Below are 16,856 nucleotides of genomic sequence, written 5' to 3' on the forward strand. Positions count from 1 at the left end.
CATGACCAGTCTGCAGCCACGTCATGGCATGACCAGTATGCAGCCACGTCACAGCATGACCAGTCTGCAGCCACGTCATGGCATGACCAGTCTGCAGCCACGTCACGGCATGACCAGTCTGCAGCCACGTCATGGCATGACCAGTCTGCAGGTCCTAGCACTACCTGTGATTATTCTTATTTACCTCTGCAGTGGAGGGAGCATGGCCTCAGTGGGCCTGTCCTGCACAGGTACATGGGAACACCTGCTATGGGAACACCTGCTACTTAAAAAGAGGGGAGGGGGCGCGCTTAATCTCAGGGGGGAGCGGCCACCTACCTCCAAACAACTGATACCAGGTGACAATGAATGAACACACAATCCCTGCCGGCCTGTAGAGGAAGTAGCGGGGTTCCCATTAGGCCCGGGTAGCAACATTTTGGGGCGGCAAAAATGTCCTCCCCCATATACTTTTGCCGCGCTCTCGTGCCTATTGGACATAATGGGAAGTGATTTTTTTTATCTGTGGCGTCCTCCTGAACCGCGGCGTCATTTGGACGTCGCCGACATGGCGGCTCGTTGCCATGGCAACGCAACGTTACCATGGCAACGAGGAGAAGTGCGGCAGCAAGGAGGCGGCCCCAACAGCTGCGCCCAGTGGTTGCGGATTTTGATATCCGCCGCTGAGATGAGGTAAATGGGTAAAGGAGAATACTCACAGTCAGTGTTAGGACCTGCATACTGGTCATGCCGTGACGTGGCTGCATACTGGTCATGCCGTGACGTGGCTGCATACTGGTCATGCCGTGACGTGGCTGCATACTGGTCATGCCGTGACGTGGCTGCATACTGGTCGTGCCGTGACGTGGCTGCATACTGGTCGTGCCGTGACGTGGCTGCATACTGGTTAGGCAGTGACGTGGCTGCATACTGGTCATGCCGTGACGTGGCTGCATACTGGTCATGCCGTGACGTGGCTGCATACGGGTCATGCCGTGACGTGGCTGCATACTGGTCATGCCGTGACGTGGCTGCATACTGGTCGTGCCGTGACGTGGCTGCATACTGGTCATGCCGTGACGTGGCTGCATACTGGTCAGGCCGGGACGTGGCTGCATACTGGTCATGCCATGTCGTGGCTGCATACTGGTCGTGCCGTGACGTGGCTGCATACTGGTCATGCCGTGACGTGGCTGCATACTGGTCATGCCGTGACGTGGCTGCATATTGATCATGCCGTGACGTGGCTGCATACTGGTCATGCCGTGACGTAGCTGCATACTGGTCATGCCGTGACATGGCATGCATACTGGTCATGCCGTGACGTGGCTGCATACTGGTCAGGCCGGGACGTGGCTGCATACTGGTCAGGCCGGGACGTGGCTGCATACTGGTCAGGCCGGGACGTGGCTGCATACTGGTCAGGCCGGGACGTGGCTGCATACTGGTCAGGCCGGGACGTGGCTGCATACTGGTCAGGCCGTGACGTGGCTGCATACTGGTCAGGCCGTGACGTGGCTGCATACTGGTCATGCCGTGACGTGGCTGCATACTGGTCATGCCGTGACGTGGCTGCATATTGATCATGCCATGACGTGGCTGCATACTGGTCAGGCCGGGACGTGGCTGCATACTGGTCAGGCCGGGACGTGGCTGCATACTGGTCAGGCCGTGACGTGGCTGCATACTGGTCAGGCCGTGACGTGGCTGCATACTGGTCAGGCCGTGACGTGGCTGCATACTGGTCAGGACGTGACGTGGCTGCATACTGGTTAGGCCGGGACGTGGTTGCATACTGGTCAGGCCGGCCCGTGGCTGCATACTGGTCAGGCCGGGACGTGGCTGCATACTGGTCAGGCCGGGACGTGGCTGCAGGCTTATAATGCTTTGGCCAAAGGGTTTAACTAAATGACCCTTACTCATGAGATTACTAACATTGAAGTATTTAACTATGTATTTTGTCACCTTGGATGTAGCATTGGGTATTTTTGCCTTTTGTTGTATATATTTGGCCTCGCTCAGTAACAATCCTTTTGACACAAATATATATGAAGTGGTGAGTGCTGGGGTTAGAGCTTGCAGGGATTGTGTGTTTATTAGCTGTAGCACACATTATTCTGTGTTATTATTCGGATTATTAGCTGTAGCACACATTATTCTGTTATTAGTCGGATTATTATCTGTATTACACATTATTCTGTGTTATTAGTCGGATTATTATCTGTATTACACATTATTCTATGTTTATTATTCGGATTATTAGCTGTATTACACATTATTCTATGTTATTATTCGGATTATTAGCTGTATTACACATTCTATGTTATTAGTCGGATTATTAGCTGTATTACACATTATTCTGTGTTATTACTGTATTCGGATTATTATCTGTAGTACACAGAATTCCCCAGCAGGTGGCGCTGGGCCTCAGACACCACACCGGAAGTGAGGGATCCTTGTGTGCAAGGGACTGGCGGCATGTGCAGTGTGATATATAAATAGAGAGTATATTCAGTGTATATACACGTCTCTCACTGTATGGGGCCTGGTGAGACAGCTTCAAGTAATGCTGTAACTGCAGTCAGTATTGGTGGTGTGAGGCACTCTGTGGGGGTGGACTTTTGGAGGGTTTGGGGGTGTTTGGGGAACGTGGGGGGATTGGGGTAGCTGGCACTTCTGTGACTAGTTATGTTCCACGCGTGTCCCCCTGTGATGGCCCTGAGAGCTGTGAGGAAGCTGCGTGTGCCCCCAAGCAGGCAGGTGACCCTCCGTGCAGACAGCGCGTGTGCAGAGGAGGCAGCTGTGTATGTGCATGTAAGTACTGGGCTGTCATGATTCAGCGTAAAGCAGTGCAGAGTATCACGGGAGCCGCCTGTGCTGGGCCTGACTCGTCTCTCTTTCCTCAGTGGCCATACTGTGAGAAACGCTGCACTTACTGCAACTTCAACAAGTACATTCGCCGCTTGGACAACGAGGACGCCCTCCGCTCGTGTCTGGTACAGGAGGCTCGTACCCTGATCCAGCTCAGCCAGGTGCGCAGGTGAGGACCCCATGCTATGCCAGGCGAGGGCCCCCGTGATGGCCAGGCGAGTGTCCCCGTGCTGGCCAAGCGAGGACCCCGTGATGGCCAAGCGAGGACCCCGTGATGGCCAGGCGAGTGTCCCCGTGCTGGCCAAGCGAGGACCCCATGATGGCCAGGCGAGTGTCCTGTGCTGGCCAAGCGAGGACCCCGTGATGGCCAGGCGAGTGTCCCCGTGCTGGCCAAGCGAGGACCCCGTGATGGCCAGGCGAGGGCCCCCATGCCTAACTAAGCCCTTGTTCTCTCAGGGTCTCCTCTGTGTTTTTTGGGGGAGGCACTCCCAGCCTGGCCAGCCCCCGCACCATCGCCGCAGTGCTGGAGGCGATATCCCAGCATGCTTTGCTGCCGCGGGACGCCGAGGTCACACTGGAGGCCAATCCATGTCGGCGGAGAGGAGCCGGCTGCAGAGATTCCAGGAGGTGGGGGTGAACCGGCTGTCTGTGGGGGTGCAGGTAATGCTCAGTCTCATTATACAGCCAAGCCCCAGCACGCCTCGCTATTATCATTATGTTGCCACAGTGCGGCAACTGTAAGACTACCACGTCCTATGCCGGTATAAATTGGGAGGTGCGGTGTAGTGGTTAAGGTACACATCATGCCACGGCAGTAATCTCTGCCCTTTTTATCTTCTGCCCCCCCATCACCCTACTTCTTCCTCTCTTCTCCCCCCCATCACCCTACCTCTTCCTCTCTTCTCCCCCCCATCACCCTACCGCTTCCTCTCTTCTCCCCCCCCATCACCTACCTCTTTCTCTCTTCTCCCCCCCCCATCACCCTACCTCTTTCTCTCTTCTCCCCCCCCCATCACCCTACCTCTTCCTCTCTTCCTCCCCCCCATCACCCTACCCCTCCTCCTCCCCCCCATCACCCTACCTCTTCCTCCCCCCATCACCCTACCTCTTCCTCCCCCCCATCACCCTACCTCTTCCTCCCCCCATCACCCTACCTCTTCCTCTCTTCTCCCCCCCCATCACCCTACCTCTTCCTCTCTTCTCCCCCCCCCCCATCACCCTAACTCTTCCTCTCTTCTCCTCCCCCATCACCCTACCTCTTCCTCTCTTCTCCTCCCCCATCACCCTACCTCTTCCTCTTCTCCCCCCATCACCCTACCTGTTCCCCTTCTCCCCCCCCCATCACCCTACCTCTTCCTCTCTTCTCCCCCCCCATCACCCTACCTCTTCCTCTCTTCTCCCCCCCCCATCACCCTACCGCTTCCTCTCTTCTCCCCCCCCCATCACCCTACCGATTCCTCTCTTCTCCCCCCCATCACCCTACCTCTTTCTCTCTTCCCCCCACCCATCACCCTACCTCTTTCTCTCTTCTCCCCCCCCCCCATCACCCTACCTCTTTCTCTCTCTTCTCCTCCCCCCATCACCCTACCTCTTTCTCTCTTCTCCCCCCCCATCACCCTACCTCTTCTCTCTTCTCCCCCCCCATCACCCTACCTCTTTCTCTCTTCTCCCCCCCCCCATCACCCTACCTCTTTCTCTCTTCTCCCCCCCCCCCATCACCCTACCTCTTTCTCTCTTCTCCCCCCCCCCCCATCACCCTACCTCTTTCTCTCTTCTCCCCCCCCCCCATCACCCTACCTCTTTCTCTCTTCTCCCCCCCCCCCCATCACCGTACCTCTTTCTCTCTTCTCCCCCCCCCCCCATCACCTTACCTCTTTCTCTCTTCTCCCCCCCCCCCATCACCCTACCTCTTTCTCTCTTCTCCCCCCCCATCACCCAACCTCTTTCTCTCTTCTCCCCCCCCCCCATCACCCAACCTTTCTCTCTTCTCCCCCTCCCCCATCACCCAACCTCTTTCTCTCTTCTCCCCCCCCCCATCACCCAACCTCTTTCTCTCTTCTCCCCCCCCCCCCATCACCCTACCTCTTTCTCTCTTCTCCCCCCCCCCCCATCACCCTACCTCTTTCTCTCTTCTCCCCCCCCCCATCACCCTACCTCTTTCTCTCTTCTCCCCCCCCCCATCACCCTACCTCTTTCTCTCTTCTCCCCCCCCCATCACCCTACCTCTTTCTCTCTTCTCCCCCCCATCACCCTACCTCTTTCTCTCTTCTCCCCCCCCCCCATCACCCTACCTCTTTCTCTCTTCTCCCCCCCCCCATCACCCTACCTCTTTCTCTCTTCTCCCCCCCCCCATCACCCTACCTCTTTCTCTCTTCTCCCCCCCCCCCATCACCCTACCTCTTTCTCTCTTCTCCCCCCCCCCATCACCCTACCTCTTTCTCTCTTCTCCCCCCCCCCCATTACCCTACCTCTTTCTCTCTTCTCCCCCCCCCCCATTACCCTACCTCTTTCTCTCTTCTCCCCCCCCCCCATCACCCTACCTCTTTCTCTCTTCTCCCCCCCCCCATCACCCTACCTCTTTCTCTCTTCTCCCCCCCATCACCCTACCTCTTTCTCTCTTCTCCCCCCCCCCCATCACCCTACCTCTTTCTCTCTTCTCCCCCCCCCATCACCCTACCTCTTTCTCTCTTCTCCCCCCCCCCATCACCCTACCTCTTTCTCTCTTCTCCCCCCCCCCCATCACCCTACCTCTTTCTCTCTTCTCCCCCCCCCCATCACCCTACCTCTTTCTCTCTTCTCCCCCCCCCCATTACCCTACCTCTTTCTCTCTTCTCCCCCCCCCCATTACCCTACCTCTTTCTCTCTTCTCCCCCCCCCATCACCCTACCTCTTTCTCTCTTCTCCCCCCCCCATTACCCTACCTCTTTCTCTCTTCTCCCCCCCCCCATCACCCTACCTCTTTCTCTCTTCTCCCCCCCCCATCACCCTACCTCTTTTTCTCTTCTCCCCCCCCCCATCACCCTACCTCTTTTTCTCTTCTCCCCCCCCCCCATCACCCTACCTCTTTTTCTCTTCTCCCCCCCCCCATCACCCTACTCTTTTTCTCTTCTCCCCCCCCCCCATCACCCTACCTCTTTTTCTCTCTTCTCCCCCCCCCCCATCACCCTACCTCTTTTTCTCTTCTCCCCCCCCCCCATCACCCTACCTCTTTTTCTCTTCTCCCCCCCCCCCATCACCCTACCTCTTTTTCTCTTCTCCCCCCCCCCATCACCCTACCTCTTTCTCTCTTCTCCCCCCCCCCCCATCACCCTACCTCTTTTTCTCTTCTCCCCCCCCCCCATCACCCTACCTCTTTTTCTCTTCTCCCCCCCCCCCCATCACCCTACCTCTTTTTCTCTTCTCCCCCCCCCCCCATCACCCTACCTCTTTTTCTCTTCTCCCCCCCCCCCCCCCATCACCCTACCTCTTTCTATCTTCTCCCCCCCCATCACCCTACCTCTTTCTCTCTCTCCCCCCCCATCACCGTACCTCTTCCTCTCCCCGTGTTTGTGGGGAAGTCTCTGGATGACTCGGACCTTCTCTTGCTGGGTCGGACTCACACCGCCTCCGACGCTCTGCGCACTCTGGAGGAGGCTCGCCGGCTGTTTCCCGGCCGCACGTCGGCCGATATCATGTTTGGGCTCCCGGGTCAGAGCCTGGCGTCCTGGCACAGCTCCCTGCGGCGGCTGCTGGCGCTGTGCGACGACCATGTGTCCTTGTACCAGCTGACCCTGGAGAGGGGCACCGCGCTTTTCAGAGCGGTGCAGGACGGGCGCCTCTCGCCCCCGGACCCGGAGCTGACCGCGCACATGTACGATGATGCCAGGAGGATTCTGTCCGAGGCCGGATTCCGACAATACGAGGTGTCAAACTTTGCCAGGAATGTGAGTCAGATACACCCCCTTTAGCACCGATCAACGGGATATGAAGGGTTACCCCACCACCCATGCTCATGCTGTTTCTCTGCCCCCTGTAGGGGGCGCTCAGCAACCACAATCTGTCCTACTGGCTGGGGAAGCAGTATATTGGGTTGGGACCAGGTGAGACCACATAGCGGGCAGCGTCCTCATCCCACCCCAGACCACGTCAATTCTAGCCTCCACCCCCAACTGGTGGGATACCTGGTGGGTTATTGCAGCCACGGTGGTGCCCACACACACGCCCCTGCTTTCCCCTTGTGTATCCCAGGAGCGCACGGACGGTTTGTGGCCCGTGGCGGTGGGGGGCAGCGACGGGAGGCTCGGATACAGACCCTGGAACCTGAACCCTGGATGACGGAGGTGACGCGCTATGGACACGGGACAAGGAGAGTCACTGAGCAGAGTGACTTGGATGTGTCAGTATATGGTTAGGTCATTTGAACCCCACCCCCATGGCTGATGGGAGTGGGGTATCCAGCCCCCCTGGGCTGATGGGAGTGGGGTATCCAGCCCCCCTGGGCTGATGGGAGTGTGGTGGGGTGTTCCTTTGCCCTTGGTTTTCAGCTCTCCTGTCCTGCAGGTTGGAGGAGATGCTGGTACTAGGACTGCGAACAGACTTTGGGATCACACATGAGGTGAGGACATGGGTGTGGGAGAAGCAGAGGTGACGGGACAATGAATGTGTTGGAGTGGTGGTGTCTCCAGTCGGGACACTAGGGATTTGCTCTTTTACAACCCGAGAAGACACAGTAGGGTGTTGTCCTGCTGCATGTTCGATACACACTGGCCAGATACACCCAACCATTAACCCCCAACTCGTATAACTACTGACATCGATGTGGAACACAGGATTGCTGGATCTAGCATGAGTGAACATGGTCCTTAGTGTCCCACCCAAGCAGATGCACAGAACCCCTCCAGCTGTGATCACCTTGGGATCCCCGCAAAGCTATGACACACCCTACAACCTCAACAATTCAGAACCCACCAAACATTGCATAACAACAAGTTACGTGATCATGTAGGAGACCACTCTCACTGAAGGTATTGGAACCTCCTACTCCCCACTCTCGTGAGACGGAGGTTGGGCTACCAAGTTATAGAGACTGCATCCCAATTTTGGGGCCTACGTGCTCTGTTGAAACAGTTGTTTTAAGAGTTGGTAGACAGTGGGCGATTGCTAAACTGAACCCCCAACCATGTCTGTTCCCCACCCGTAACATACAAGTCTGGGGCGTGTTAACCCATCTGCCGCTGGGTCCAGACGAGTAAGTGAGTGTAACCCCCCCCCCCCTTCCCGTCACTTAGCGATGGCAGCGAGCGGCCCCCTGCCTGAGCCTGCACCGTGTGTTTGGGGCATCCCTGGAAGTGAAAGAGCTGCAGCAGAGGGGGCTACTGCTGCTGGACGAGAGGTAAGAGCAAGAATGGACGGTATCAATCTCTGACTGCTTGGGATTCTTCCTCAGTGGGTTGGTGGGGAGGAGGAGAGAGACTTTTTTCTGTGGTGGGAAGGTTCTCGCCATCTCAGGGGGAGGGTTTTTTTTTCTCTTGGGAGTGCTCTCTCCAGGAGGGGGTCTGTCTTTCTGGGCACTCTCTTTTGGGGGGCGCTCACTCTCTGGGAGGGGGAGGTCTTTCTCTGAAGGGGTCTTATTGTTTCCCCTCTCAGAGGCCTACGCTGCTCCTGGAAGGGGCTTGCTGTGTTGGACAGTCTTCTGCTGCCGCTCATGTGCCAATTGCAGGAGGTCTGGGCTCAGAGCCCATATGCCGACCCTGCTCAGTATGTATCTGCCGAACCCTGAGTGCCACACAAGTCCTACAGTCGTTGTCATTGTCACCGGGAATAGACTATACTGAGCAGCAGAAAACGGCGGCTAACCCTCAACTGGAAGAAGATTAAACCCCACACAGACCCTCACAGAACACCACACCACCCTCATCCCCACACAAATCATGTATTCTGAATTAAAGGTGTTTCTTTATTTGTGATGGAGAGAATGGTCTTATTTACATTACTACAAATACCGATGTCACAGTATAGTTCAGGTAGAACATTCAAAGCCACTAAATGAGGGGACAGCCTTCCCCTGAGTGTCACTGCCACCCACCATGTTTCCCCTGAGTGTGTCACTTACAATCACCCCCAGGCACGCTTCCCCTGAGTGTGCCACTCACCGTCACCCCCAGGCACGCTTCCGCTGAGTGTGTCACTCACCGTCACCCCCAGGCACGCTTCCCCTGAGTGTGTCACTCACCGTCGCCCCCAGGCACGCTTCCCTGAGTGTGTCACTCACCGTCACCCCCAGGCACGCTTCCCCTGAGTGTGTCACTCACCGTCACCCCCAGGCACGCTTCCCCTGAGTGTGTCACTCACCGTCACCCCCAGGCACGCTTCCCCTGAGTGTGTCACTCACCGTCACCCCCAGGCACGCTTCCCCTGAGTGTGTCACTCACCGTCACCCCCAGGCACGCTTCCCCTGAGTGTGTCACTCACCGTCACCCCCAGGCACGCTTCCCCTGAGTGTGTCACTCACCGTCACCCCCAGGCACGCTTCCCCTGAGTGTGTCACTCACCGTCACCCCCAGGCACGCTTCCCTGAGTGTGTCACTCACCGTCACCCCCAGGGCAACCGGAGATATACTATACACCCCCACCGGGTAACAGATATGGCACCCCACATCAACACCGAGACATACACCTCCCTCCCAGCGGGTAACCGGAGAGAGACATACTCCCCGCCCTCACTATGTAACCCGGAGATCACACTGTCCCGCCTTACCGCATCTCCTCCTGCAACTTCCGGCAACATGGCAGGGCTCGTTGCCACGACAACGGGGACGCCGCGAGACGTCAGGACGTTGCGCGGCCTCAGGTTGTCCCTAACTGCGCGTCACGTGCCGGACCGTTGTCATGGCAACGCGGCGCCATTAGACGCCTAACGCAGCCATATTGACGGGGGATGGGAGGAGTGCGGCGCCGTACCCCGCCGCCGGGAGACCCACACGGTAACTCCGCCCCCCCCGGAGACCAGCCCGGTAACCCCGCGCCCCGGAGACCAGCCCGGCACCGTCTCCCGGGGGGGAAGGCCCGGCACCGCCGGCTCTGTCTCCCGGGGGGGGAAGGCCCGGCACCGCCGGCTGTGTCTCCCGGGGGGGAAGGCCCGGCACCGCCGGCTCTGTCTCCCGGGGGGGGAAGGCCCGGCACCGCCGGCTCTGTCTCCCGGGGGGGGAAGGCCCGGCACCGCCGGCTGTGTCTCCCGGGGGGGAAGGCCCGGCACCGCCGGCTCTGTCTCCCGGGGGGAAGGCCCGGCACCGCCGGCTCCGGACGCGCCGCTCGGAGTAACTCCCTGTTTGTGTTCCAGAAAAGAAGAAGACAAAGGGGTTAGAGCTTCTGACAACCCCCTTGTACGAGGAGACCGAGCCGGACCCCAGCAGCGTGCTGAATGGAGAAGAGATCCTGGCTCTGGCCATCAGGCCGGAGGACTTGGAGAAGGTGAGTGGGGAGGGGGACAGTCCTGTGATTGGGGAGAGATGGGGATGCTGTCCTGTCATTGGGGACGGTCCCGTGATTGGGGAGAGAGAGGGGGACGGTCCCGTGATTGGGGAGGAGGGGATGGTCCTCTGATTGGGGGGGGGGCTGTCCTCTGATTGGGAGGGGGCACTGTCCTGTCATTGGGGACGGTCCCGTGATTGGGGAGAGAGAGGGGGGACGGTCCCGTGATTGGGGAGGAGGGGGGGGGGGTGGTCTTGTGATTGGGGAGAGAATAACATCATTGTGTCACCCGGTTGGAATGCGGGAAAGGTGTACGCAGGGTGACCAGGACACATGAAAGTAGAAACCCGGACACATGAAAAAGTGTTTTCGAAAACAAATGACCTCACTTCAAAATAAATCTGACATTGGTATTTTCCCGATAGCGTCGCCATTTCTGCGGCATTATTCATTTATTTCCGTTTCTTAACATCACACAAGCTCCCGAGTGTAGCAAAACGCCAGCTTGGTTTCTCTGAATAAATCACGTAATTCCAGGTTACCGATCAATTTAAAATGTTTCCCCTTGGACCTGATCCATCGCATCCAAACACTGTGTCAACTTTTACGGTGTTAAGCAAGTCCAAACAGGGGAGAGTGAAAGAAAACGGGACGTTTGAACGATTTTAAGAAAACCGTCGGTACAACGGGACGTTTCATGAAAATCTGGGACGTCTGGTCACCCTAGCAAAGGTTGAACGTGATGGGCTTGGGATTTGGGCAGTTTACCCCTGTGGCAAAGCTCAGCAGCTGATGGGTCCAAGAGACGACCCTGGTCCGATGTTTACCAAGCTGTAAGGAACCTTGGAGCTTGTTTATGTGACGCTTAGCAGCGCTTGGCAAACATGGCCCTTGCAGTTGAAGCATTTCATAGACTGTTGTCCATGGGAATGGTTGCTGTCGCAGCTCTTCCCTTAGCGTGGCCCTAAGAGGTGTTTCTGTGCCGTACGATGAGGAGGCCCTATTTCCTCCCATTTTCCAGCTTCATGCTCCACGTCCCCCCACAGAAGAGCACAAGGTTCCTGTAAGCAGCCGGATTTTGGTTCGGAAATACCGCGAGCACGAGGAAGGGAGGAAGAGATGCCTGCTCGTGGCTCGTCCTGCGCCCCCTGGGGCCGTAGCGAGAGGCCTCGATTATTCAGGTAGGGTCAGCATAAGCCTAGAAGTATCTGGGCTCCCTACAGCCCTCTCTCTTCGGTGGGGTGGGGGGGAGGCGGTCCTGTGGGGAGACGGGGGATGGTCCGGTTGGTGAGGAGAGTCCTGCGGGGAGAGGGGGGGACGATCCAGTGGGGTGACTGTCCTATGGCATGATGGGGGACGGTCCTGTGAGGCGGGGAGAACAGTCCTGTTGGGTGTACCCCCCCGCCCCCAAACCTCTCAGCTTTGTGCTCCCTCCTGCTATCCTCCTTCCAATTCTTCGACCTATAGATTTTCTCTCTTTGCCCTACCCATGGTCCCATCCCCTCTCCTTCACAATGATCCCTCATCTGTGACTTGACACACGACCCCAATAATGTTCCAGGGACAGAAGGGCTTTTGTGTGATGCCCACGGTCAGATCCTGCCGCACAGCATCCTGGGGACCTTGCAGGACTTGAAACAAGAAGCTGCCGCCCGAGGGAACTTGCAGGTAGGCTTTCTTGCTGACGTTCCCCTCTCTGGTCCTGGGGTGGCTACCTCCCTCACTCTGCTGTCTCTGTCCTCAGGTTGCTCAGCTCATCCCAGACCCGCCGCCCCCCTACACAGACACGTCGGAAAGTGGCTGGAAACGAGCGCTTCTCGAGCAGACAGAGGTTTCCTGGGGTCGTCCGAAGCAAGACCAGGCTCTAGACAACTGGCAGCATCACATGGCCCTGAGGAGAAGGCAGCTGGACACATTATCCCGTGAGTTGTGTGTGTATATGTGTGTAGGTCGGCAAGGCTGGTGCTGTGTGTGTGTGTGTGTGTGTGTGTGTGTGTATAATATTTACACACATACACACACATTCTTGTCTGCTATGTCAAGAGCCTCATCTTAACACTCCGATATTCAGTCCTGCCCAACTCTGCCCCCTCCTGCCCCCATCTTCTCTTCTCCTGCTCAACTCTGTCCACTCTTTGCCTCCGCCTTTCCCCTCTCTGTCCTACCTAACCATGTCCCCTCCTTTCCCTCATCCTGCCCAACACTTTCCCCACTCTCCTGCCCAACTCTAGCCCCCATCTGTCTCCCCTCTCTGCCTTGTCTCTGCTCCCAGATGTCCCCTCTCTCTCCCTCTCGTCCTGAGTCAGGTCGGCTGCGTAAGCCGCCCGGGCAGCTGTTGATGAACGTGTGTGAGGATTTCCGGGGGGTCCAGGAGGAGAGGCATCTGATTGACCGCAGCATCCCAGCAGTGGAGCACGGCAAGGTGGGGATACACTACGGCTCAGTAAGACGGGGGGCTGCAGAGATGGAGGCAGAACGGTAGGATGAGGTTTGGAGGGCGTCTTCCATCACTGTTTTCCCACCAGGGTCAGCGCGTTGGGAGCGAGTTCTGGAACCTGGCCGAGCACATTGGGGATGAACTGAGTGGCCTGACGATGACCCTGACCCAGTGCGAGCGTGGATACGCCCAGCCCTTCACTCGCATCGGGAAACCGCGCAGCATACAGCAGGAAACAGGTGTGTCACACGGGAGAGGACAGAGACACGTGGATAAAGCTATATATACATACGGCTAACCATCGCAGGAGCTCCGAGCCACCTCTTAGGGTTTAGCTTGAGTGCCGGCAGTGACACAGAAAGGGTGTTGGGCGCCGGTCGGGTATCCTGAGTGACGCAGGAAAGCTGTGACCGCCACTGTTTCCATAAGTGGGGATGTTTTTTCAGGGCCCACCGACCGGCCTCCGTTTCACCTGACGTGGGATAAGAGCCTGTATCTCCAGCAGCGCCGACACGAGCTGAGAGCCGTCATGGAGGAACTTAACTTTACCAAACCGGTGAGTGACACGCAGAGAGAGAGAGAGAGAGACAACACGGCCCTGCCACGCAGAGAGAGAGAGACAGCACGGCCCTGCCACGCAGAGAGAGAGAGACAGCATGGCCCTGCCACGCAGAGAGAGAGAGACAGCACGGCCCTGCCACGCAGAGAGAGAGAGAGAGACAACACGGCCCTGCCACGCAGAGAGAGAGAGAGACAGCACGGCCCTGCCACGCAGAGAGAGAGAGACAGCATGGCCCTGCCACGCAGAGAGAGAGAGAGACAGCACGGCCCTGCCACGCAGAGAGAGAGAGACAGCATGGCCCTGCCACGCAGAGAGAGAGAGACAGCACGGCCCTGCCACGCAGAGAGAGAGAGAGACAGCACGGCCCTGCCACGCAGAGAGAGAGAGACAGCACGGCCCTGCCACGCAGAGAGAGAGAGACAGCACGGCCCTGCCACGTAGAGAGAGAGAGAGACTGCTCGGCCCTGACACGCAGAGAGAGAGAGACTGCTCGGCCCTGCCACTCAGCGGGAGAGACAGCTTGGCCCAGACACAGAGAGAGAGAGACACAATTACAACTGTTACCATGGACCACCACAGAAATCAGTAGTAAAATCCCCCGAGACCCCACGCGCCCCCCCCTGAGACCGCACACGCCCCCCCCCCCCCCCCGAGACCCCACGCGCCCTGAGCCCTCGCCCTTCTCTTAGGATATAGACGGACTGGAAGTGATTGGACGAGGGAAACCTTTCACCCTGGTGTCCGCAGAACAATTCCCATTATACGAGGAAGACCGAGACTTCACAGCTGAGGAGAAGGATAACCCGTGAGTCTTGAGGACATCAGTGGCATTGGGGGTGGGGGATAGGGCCAGGAGGAAGGGCGAGAGGGAGCCAGGGGTGGGAAGGAGCCAAGAGTTTGGTGAGAGGGGTAGGAGGAGGGGTGGGAAGTGGTTGAGAGGGAACCAGGGGGAGGGGTGAGAGGGAGCCTGGAGTGGGGGAGAGGAAGGCCGTGGCAGGTGGAGTGAGGATCTAGGGGTTTGGGGGAGTGGTTGGGGGGGGGGGAGTGGGTGAGAGGGGCCCTGAGTTTTCAGGGTTGGGGCAGAGTGGGAAGGGGAGGTGTTGGGGTGTAGTTATACATCCTATAACAGGAGGGCCCGGTACTAGGGACTCGGCCCGATGTATCCGAACTTGTACAGAGGAGGTTTTGCTCTTGTATAGCTCACAGGTCTCCCGTCTTTGCCTGTTTTAGGGACCCCTTGGAGGAATACCCAGGCGTGGTACCAGCCTTTGTCCTGGGTCCCTCTCTGCTCTTCTGCAAGCAGCCGGCGTATTGGGTGGAAAGTTCTGTTTCCCACCGGGTAATTTACATTGCTACATAGTTACACAGTTACACAGTTACATTGTTACATAGTTACACAGTTACATAGTTACATAGTTACATAGTTACACAGTTACATAGTTACACAGTTACATAGTTACATACTGTAGTAGATGAGGTTGAAAAAAAGATGTGTCCATCAAGTTGGACCTATGCTAAATTTAGACAGCAGATACTTTATCCTATATTTGTTCTTACAGTACTGTATATACTAATGATCCAAAGGAAGGTAAACAAAAAACCCCAGTGACACATCATCTAATGATATCTCAAAAGGGGGAAATAAACTCCTTCCCGACTCCAAAGTTTGGCAATCAGATTACTCCCTGGATCACCGTCCTTCCCATGTTTACTTATTTGGTATATCCCTGTATACCTTTCCTGTCTAAAAAGATGTCCAACCTTTTTTGGAAGATATCTATTGTATCTGCCATCACAGTCTCCATGGGGAATGAATCCCACACTGTAACTGCCCTTACTGTAAAGAACCCTTTCCTTTGTTTGCTGGTGAAATCTCCTTTCCTCCAACCTTAAAGCTGCCATTTAAAAAAAATATGTATTTTTTTCCCCCCATACAATATGTGCATCAATATAATCTGCACACTGACAAGTGATTAGCTAAACTGCAGATCGATCCGTTCTCCTGTAATAAATTGCGTGCTCAGGGTTATTTAATTCAGTTCTTGCACAGCATTCTGGGCAATGTAGTTCCTAGAATATGATTGACTGGGCAGTTACTAGATACAATTGGTGCACTGCTAGAGAGGGCGGGGCTCAAGAGCCAGAGCCTATCAGAAAGGGAAGGGGCTGTCACTTTGGAAATGCTTCCTACATTAGAAACATTAAAAATGTCTTTAAAAACATTCTATTTTTTTAATGCTAAGTATTTTCTCATATTACAGAACTGATTTATTAAAAACCCACATGTAGGATATTGCTTGAACTGCAGCTTTAAGGGATGAGTCCTTAGTACTGCCCGTGGGATGAATAGTTATTTTGAAAGCTCCTTGTTTTAACCCCGAATATATTTGTATAATTGGCCTCTTTCTCTCGGGCCAGTGATTGCCCGGCCTTAGTACCCTCGCTGCCCTCTCACCATTACCCCCGTGATGCTTTCCATTCCCCCTGGCATTTTCTTGGTGCATCTCAATCCTGCTGCTAAATGCCCACGTACCCTCTGTGCCATACTCTAGGACAAAGTTGGCATCTCTACTCGCATCACCTTTGAAGCTGTAGCCGGAGAAAAGGCCTCATCAGTCCTAGAGGTTGTGAACAACGGGAGTGCGGCTGTGTGGTATGACTGGAGGCGCCTGCCACACGCGGGCAGCCTCGGGGGTCAGAGCACAGAGCCCAGAGTGCAACGCTTCTACTTCAATACCAGCGCTGGTCAGTGTGTGAGAGCATAATGTGTGTGTGTAAGATATGTGACTGTGACTGTGTGTGTAAGCTTAATGTGTGTAAGAGATGTGATTGTGAGTGTGAGATATGTGACTGTGTGTGTGTGTGTGTGTGTGTGTGTGTGTGTGTGTGTGTGAGCGTGAGCTTAATGTGTGTAAGAGATGTGACTGTGTGTATGAGGGAGATGACTGTGTGTGTTTGTGAGCGCCTTGTGTGTATGTGTGTGTGTGTCTGTATGTGAGAGATACCACTGTTTGTGTGGCCATGTGAGAGCTGTCTGTGTGTCAGTGTTAGAGATGCCACTATGTGTGTGAGCTGTGTGTGTGTGAGAGATGCTAATGTGAGAGAGATGCCATTGCGTGTGTGTGTCAGAGAGAGATGACTGTGTGTGTAAGATGCCATGACACATGAGCTGTGTGTGTATATCCTGTGTCCCATTGGTGTATCCCTCCTGCCAGGCGTGATCCTGCCCACGGAGACACAGACCTTCCCTTTCCACTTCAAGTCTGTGAATGCCGGGATCTTCTCGGAGAGCTGGGAGTTCTGCTCACACCCCGTGTTACTGGCGGGAGCGTCACTGGAGGTTTCCCTGTGGGGCATCGCTGTGTATGAAGATAAGACAGCCCAGCTGCGGGAAGATCTGCAGGTCCGCCATGTGTGTGCGTGTTTAGTACGAGCAGTCATCTGTCTGTCATGTATGTGTGCGTACGCAGTCACAGGTCTGGGTGTGTTTGTGCGCGTGCGGTCACAGATCTGTTTGTGTGCCTGTGGTCACAGGTTTGTGTGAGTGTGCACGTGCGG

General features: G+C 56.2%; 2 protein-coding genes across 3 annotated transcripts in view; both read left to right on the top strand.

Annotated features, from left to right (window-relative positions):
• Positions 1–1,271: 1,271 nt before the first annotated feature.
• On the top strand, positions 1,272–8,795 carry RSAD1 (radical S-adenosyl methionine domain containing 1). Its single transcript, XM_075579820.1, is given in 10 exon segments — positions 1,272–2,793; positions 2,886–3,019; positions 3,307–3,437; positions 3,440–3,510; positions 6,408–6,773; positions 6,866–6,929; positions 7,078–7,225; positions 7,390–7,444; positions 8,118–8,221; positions 8,476–8,795. Coding segments are annotated over 10 exon segments (1,332 nt in total). The 5' UTR covers positions 1,272–2,667; the 3' UTR covers positions 8,609–8,795.
• An 888-nt stretch (positions 8,796–9,683) lies between these two features.
• MYCBPAP (MYCBP associated protein) overlaps positions 9,684–16,856 on the top strand; it is a 25,303-nt gene continuing 18,130 nt past the window's right edge. For both annotated transcript variants that reach the window (XM_075579818.1, XM_075579819.1), the window contains exons 1-12: positions 9,684–9,812; positions 10,169–10,299; positions 11,321–11,480; positions 11,861–11,967; positions 12,044–12,221; positions 12,606–12,721; positions 12,825–12,975; positions 13,183–13,292; positions 13,988–14,103; positions 14,529–14,637; positions 15,851–16,043; positions 16,514–16,701. In XM_075579818.1, the coding sequence (XP_075435933.1) occupies positions 9,767–9,812; positions 10,169–10,299; positions 11,321–11,480; positions 11,861–11,967; positions 12,044–12,221; positions 12,606–12,721; positions 12,825–12,975; positions 13,183–13,292; positions 13,988–14,103; positions 14,529–14,637; positions 15,851–16,043; positions 16,514–16,701 (1,605 nt within the window). In that variant the 5' untranslated portion in view covers positions 9,684–9,766. The remainder of the gene's footprint in view (positions 9,813–10,168; positions 10,300–11,320; positions 11,481–11,860; positions 11,968–12,043; positions 12,222–12,605; positions 12,722–12,824; positions 12,976–13,182; positions 13,293–13,987; positions 14,104–14,528; positions 14,638–15,850; positions 16,044–16,513; positions 16,702–16,856) is intronic.

The sequence above is a fragment of the Ascaphus truei genome, chromosome 22, assembly GCF_040206685.1.
Source record: "Ascaphus truei isolate aAscTru1 chromosome 22, aAscTru1.hap1, whole genome shotgun sequence".
Classification (NCBI taxonomy): Eukaryota; Metazoa; Chordata; class Amphibia; order Anura; family Ascaphidae; genus Ascaphus; species Ascaphus truei.